A 5869-nucleotide genomic window follows, 5' to 3' on the forward strand; every position below is an offset into this window, starting at 1 on the left:
AAAGCACACCCCAAAACGGTGAAATTAGGTGAGACCGGTCAGTTTAGGAAGCAGAACCCGTGTTATTACTGTTTTTTCCCTTAACGAAGTGGCGCAGAACCTCATCTTCAGATACTTGCAAAATGTACGTAAGTTCTTTGTTGCTGATTGTTTCGTAAATGTTTTGAGTAAAGGTTTATTAAACTTGTGTGGGTCAGTTGGCTTGGCATGTTCTAGCATTAAAAATAGATGAACAGAGCTGAGGGTGGAGGGAGGATGGAAAGGATGGTTGCAGAGAAAGCGTACAAATAACAAAGAACGTGACAAAAGGGTCTACCGCTGCCAACTTGGAGCGTGCAAAGAGTGGTCATTTCTTTGTAAAGACAAAATCACTAATTTCAAAAGTTACTCACTGGCAGATGTGGTGAGGAAATGTATTTATTTGGGCATTGGTGCTTTTGTTGTGATTACGGCCAGAATATGGGAACCTTTTTTCCTTGTCTCCGCATAACGGTTGGCAAAGGGTGTAGCATTGCTTGGAAGAGCACCCGATGGGCTTATGTTATAAGATTATGTATTTAGTGTTTATGGGGGGAGCAAATATGGTGGATGGTGGGCTGGGGAGACAGGAGAGCAGTAGATTCAAAGGGTGTTCATAGCAGCCTGATTTCCTTTTAGAGGTAAGGTTGGGATTATTGGTATGTTTCTCAGCCTTTGCACCAAGTCAGGTTTTATCATTATCTCCTAAAGGAAATAGTCCCATTGTCCTTGCCAAGTATAATGTATAATAAACAACACAGTTGGAAAATAGGTTAATTCCAAGGCATTGTAATATCTAATCATCAAAACTGGGTTGCAGTTTTGCAGTTGAAAATGAACACTCCTTAATCTTTACCACTGAAATGTACTGGTTTGTGCCACATTGTCACCAATGTTCAATCTTCGTGTTTTGGGACATTAAATAGTAAGAGATATGAGCGAGTTCCAGGATGAAAGGCAATTTGCCAAACTGGATGGTCACAACATGCCATTTATTACCTGAAAAGCTTTTAGGGGCAAGTAATTCTTAGATTTGGGCCTGCTGGTTAAAACTCTTGGTTATGTCTACCCAAAAGTTTTGTTTTTTAATGTAAGGAGCTGTAGTTCCAAAACTGTTTAACCAGCGTGCTTGGATTGTGAATTGTTCTCTTTACAATGATTTCAGAGATCCCGGATTCAGGTGTGGCTCTACGAGCAAGTGAATATGCGGATAGAGGGCTGTATCATAGTGAGTACCCAGGACGTTTTCTCTCTCCGTAGTTTGTTCAGAAAGAAGTGACTCACTGAAAATAGCCAGGCAGAATAACATGCAAAAAGTCAAAGATTCAAGCCAAGAAACGTTTTTCAGGATGGATTAGATACCTTGTTTCCTTGTTGTAGTTGTTGGGATCCAGTAATTTTTAAAACGAGGGACAATACTAACATTTAGGGGAAGGCACAAAAGAGATAACCTCGTTGCCATAAGTCAGTTTCGACTCATAGTGACTCCATAGAACAGAACTGCATCGGCTTTCAAGGCTAAAGGTGTTAATGCAGCAGAAGCATCTCACTGTTTTGCATAGCATCCAAGCATTTGTCCACAGGACTGTCAGCGCTCCTTCAGAAGAAAGCATGGAATTAGAAGAGGCGATTCATAGAGTGTAATACTCCAAACCACAGATAAAATATGGTTTCCCTTGTAGACGCGGCCGCATGGCATCATAAGTTTTATCAGCAATCACCCCTGCCTCACTCCTCCATTTGGTTAGTGGTAGTTGAACATAATTGTTAGATGGACACATGTCCTCCATATGGATTAAAAAAAGAACCCAAATTTGCTGCCAATTGTTAGATGGACACATGTCCTCCATATGGATTAAAAAAAGAACCCAAATTTGCTGAGGTAGAGTTCAATCTACCTCAGAGCAACCGTACGGGCCAGCGGAAAACGGCTTCTGTCGGTTTTTGAGGCTGTCAGTGTTTAGGGGAGAAATCCTTCAGCCCGCAGAGCAGCTGTTGCGTTCCAACCACTGACCTTGGCCAGCAGCTCAGTGCATACGCTGTATCATTTGGAAAGAGGCTTGGGGTAAACATGGTCCTTCCGTTTTCCCTGATTCAAGTGGGAGTTCACTAAGGGGTGAATTTCTGTAGTTGGCATTCTGTATCTAGGTAGATAACACAAATTTTTAATGGTTTGATGTGCTCTAACTTGAAACCAATCATCAATTGACTTATCTTTCAGGGCTTTGATGAGTACATGAACCTTGTATTAGATGATGCGGAAGAGATTCATTCTAAAACAAAGTCAAGAAAACAACTGGGTAAGAATGTAGAATAATCCTAGAAATTTTTATTCCATTGCAGAGATTATTCAGCGCCAGCTCAGGTTATGCTTAATTTACTTTGCATTTCAGAAGTTGTAGTGTGGGGGAATAGAACTTTTGAAAGCATCCTCAGGCTTTACTTGATTTCTGCTTCTGAATCCAATTGCGGACGTCAGTTTTCATTGTAGTGAACTTTAAGCTGCCTCTGCCACAACTGTCTCCACTCCCCCCTACACCACCTAGTCCCCTTGGTTCTGTACCACCACACTCTGGATTTTATTTTCTGTCCTTAATGATTCTCTTTCTGACTTCCGAGGCTCATTCTCTTAGCCCTCTCGCTCCCGGCATGGAGTGGCTGCTGACCCGCAGCGCCCCTTTAGGACAGGGAAGGACTGCCCCTGTGGGTTCCTGAAGCTGTAACTTTGCAGGAGTAGAAAGCCCTAGTCCTTAAGCACTTGAGTGGTTCCAGGTTTCTGTCTACATTTCCCTGTCACTCAGTACTGCCTTTAGGGATTCCAGACTACAGCTTCAATGATTGGTATGTTGACCAACAACTGGAAGTGTGTAGCGCAGACCTCTCATCAGAGTCTGTCAGCATTCCCAGTTAAATGTCTCAGAAACGTCTCAAAGTCAGTCTATCATAAGCCAAAATCAGTTCGTTGCCCTCACTCACTCAGTGGAGCTTTGCTGGGCGGCACCACTAGCCACCTGGCCGACTCGTAGGTTTCTTTGCAGCCTCTATCCCCCTCCAGTTTGCTCTCCACACTAGCCGCAGTCAGCTTTTTGAAAACTGCCGCTGTGATCTTGCCATACCATTGCTAGAAAGTCTTTCTCTAATTACTTTTTAAAAAATCAATAAATAATTCATTGCCACCGAGTCGATGCCATCTGGTTAGAGCTCTGCCCCCTTTCCATTTCCAAGAGTAACTGTGTACGGGAGCGGAAAGCCCCGTCTCCAGCTGCCTGCGTTACGGACTGCAGCCGAGCGAGGGACCACCGTGCCAGTGGGGCTCCTATAGCCCTGATAGGACAGCGTGGAACTGCCTGCCCCCTTTGAGTTTCAAGACTGCTTCTCCCTTGGGGAAAACTGCTGACCTTGCAGATCACAGCCTAATGGGTGGCCGCTCGGGCTCCTGTAGGCTTTTTTTTTTTTTTTAAGGTTGTTCTGTAAAGCCCACCTTGCACAATCTGGCCTGGTCTCCCTCTGTAGGCTGGTCTGTATGGTTCTCTGAGCTGCAGCCGCATTTGTCTTCCTCTGATGCCTTGAGTCTGCCCACTGCCCCGACATGCCCCTTTTGTATGTACTATACCCTCTGTCGTCAGAACTCTGACTTTAACATCATTTCCTACCAAAGCCCCGGGTTGGTGTTGGGGTTGGTTGAATTTGACTTTGCCTGAAGTGTGATGTCCTCTCTGTATTTGTAATAAAGCACTCGCTAGTGGGATTATTTTATTAATGTATTTAGCATTGTATCAGGAACTCTTAAAAGTGCATGAGTTGTGGGCATATTTTTGCTCCCTAGGTACTCAGTGGCATGGTGGTTACTCAGTGGGCTGCTAACCACAAGGCCAGGAGTTCAAAACCACCAGTTAGTTGCTCTGTGTGGGAAGAAGACAAAGCTTTCTACTCCTGTAGAGAGTTACAATCTCAGGGACCCGTCTGCTCTGCCTTCCTTACAGGGTTCCTATGAGTTGGCATCAACTCGATGGCAGTGTTTTTGGTGGGTTTTTTTCTGAGATATTGAGTGCCTAATATACTTGGTGGGTAATGCCATTCCTGGCACATGGTAAAAACTCACATTGTTGAATAATGCAATGGATGGCATTTATTTACCCAAATAAAAAGGAGACGTTTGGATTTGTGCCTTCATTAAGAGGCAATCGTTTGTGTTAGCATTCTGTTAATGGACGGTTCTTGCTCATGTTATGTTCTCTGGTTGGTTGGTGCCTGCTTCCCAGCTCACCAGTACTTTGACCAGACTTCCAGGTGTCTCTGTTTTCCAGCCCATGAGGATTCCCAGAATCTGTACTAAGTAGATGGGAAGTCAGTTCTGAGGAATGGCATGCGATTCTCAGGAAAGCCTGCTCTTTCAAATTAAAGATACGCAGAGAGGCAAACTGGCTGTAATGAGATCAGACCCATCGCTGTTGCGCCTGTCCTGACTCAGAGACCTGCACAGAGGTTCAGAAGCTGCGCACTTACAGGAGCAGATGGCCCAGAGCTGCGATTGCCGGTGGACCACTGACCTTGCTGGTTGGGAAAGTGTCCTCAGTTGGAGTAAATGTAGGAACGATTACTGCAGGCTGGAGTCTTAAGTGTGCCCACAGTTGTCAGCACGGGGCTAGAGCATGCTCTAAGTTTGCCACACAGCTCATGTCGCCACCCTCACAAATGGGAGCACTGGGAAATGCAGGGGTAAAGAGAAATGGTGTGTGTGTGTGAGAGAGAGAGAGAGATACTAGTGATGACTGTTTTTGTTTTGCAGGACGGATCATGCTGAAAGGAGATAACATTACTCTGCTACAAAGCGTGTCCAACTAGAACTGATGATTGAAGCGAGAAGCTGAGGGCAAGAGCTCCCCCACTCCCCCTTTTTTAAAGTTTCTTTGTTATGAGTATAGTTCTAAAACATGGCTCATAGTGTCTTCATTACCCTTAGGTTCTTACTCAACCACAATAAATGGCCTCTGTGGGATTGTTTTTATTAAAGTCTTTTTTGTTTCTTTCTATCCCATGCTAAAGGTGTTACACAGTAGCACCATTCGCTGTTAGTATTTCTTTCACAGCTCTGAGGTGTGGCCTGTAGAGTCTTAAGGCAAAGACTAGAAATTCTACCTGACAGTAAGCCTCTGATACGGAAAGGAGGTTATCGCAAAACTGAACAAAAGTTTTACACTAATGACTTTATTACTACTTTAAATTTTAGATGCTGGAATGCTACAGTTTGGGTTTTTTAAAGTCATTTTATTGGGGGCTCTCTTGTCCATCCCCCTGGGAAGGGGTTATATGTAGATCATTGTGATTGGTTTCCCCCTTCTCCCCTCCCCACCTTACCCTTAACTCTCCTGGTATTGCTATTTTCGATATTGGGCCTTAGGGATTTATCTGTCTTGGATTCCCTGTGTTTACAGCTCTTACCTGTACCTGTGTACATGCTCTGGTCCAGCTGGATTTGTAAGGTAGAATTGGGGTCACGATAGTTGGTGGGTAGTGGGGTAGGAAGCATTAAAGAACTAGAGGAAAGTTGTATGTTTCATCATTGCAATACTGCACCCTGACTAGCTCGTCTCTTCCCTGAGACCCTTCTGTAAGGGGATGTCCAATTGCCTACAGATGGGCTTTGGGTCTCCACTCTCCACTCCCCTCATTCACAATGATAGGATTTTTTGTTCTTTGATGCCTAATACCTGATCCGATAAAAACCTCGTAATCACACAGGCTGGTGTGCTTCTTCCATGTGGTCTTTGTTGCTTCTCAGCTAAGGTGGCTGCTTGCTAATCTTTAAGACTTTACCCCAGATGCTAGCCGGGCACCATCAGCGTTCTTC

General features: G+C 44.4%; 1 protein-coding gene across 1 annotated transcript in view; it reads left to right on the plus strand.

The window, feature by feature from the left end:
* SNRPE (small nuclear ribonucleoprotein polypeptide E) overlaps positions 1-5026 on the plus strand; it is a 5520-nt gene extending 494 nt beyond the window's left edge. The window contains exons 2-5 of the mRNA XM_004699825.2: positions 98-124; positions 1184-1246; positions 2240-2318; positions 4808-5026. Coding sequence (XP_004699882.1) covers positions 98-124; positions 1184-1246; positions 2240-2318; positions 4808-4863 — 225 coding nt within the window. The 3' untranslated portion in view covers positions 4864-5026. The remainder of the gene's footprint in view (positions 1-97; positions 125-1183; positions 1247-2239; positions 2319-4807) is intronic.
* Positions 5027-5869: the final 843 nt, after the last annotated feature.

This window comes from Echinops telfairi, unplaced genomic scaffold, assembly GCF_000313985.2.
Source record: "Echinops telfairi isolate 266 unplaced genomic scaffold, ASM31398v2 ScPeMD7_7424;HRSCAF=8462, whole genome shotgun sequence".
NCBI classification, from domain to species: Eukaryota; Metazoa; Chordata; class Mammalia; order Afrosoricida; family Tenrecidae; genus Echinops; species Echinops telfairi.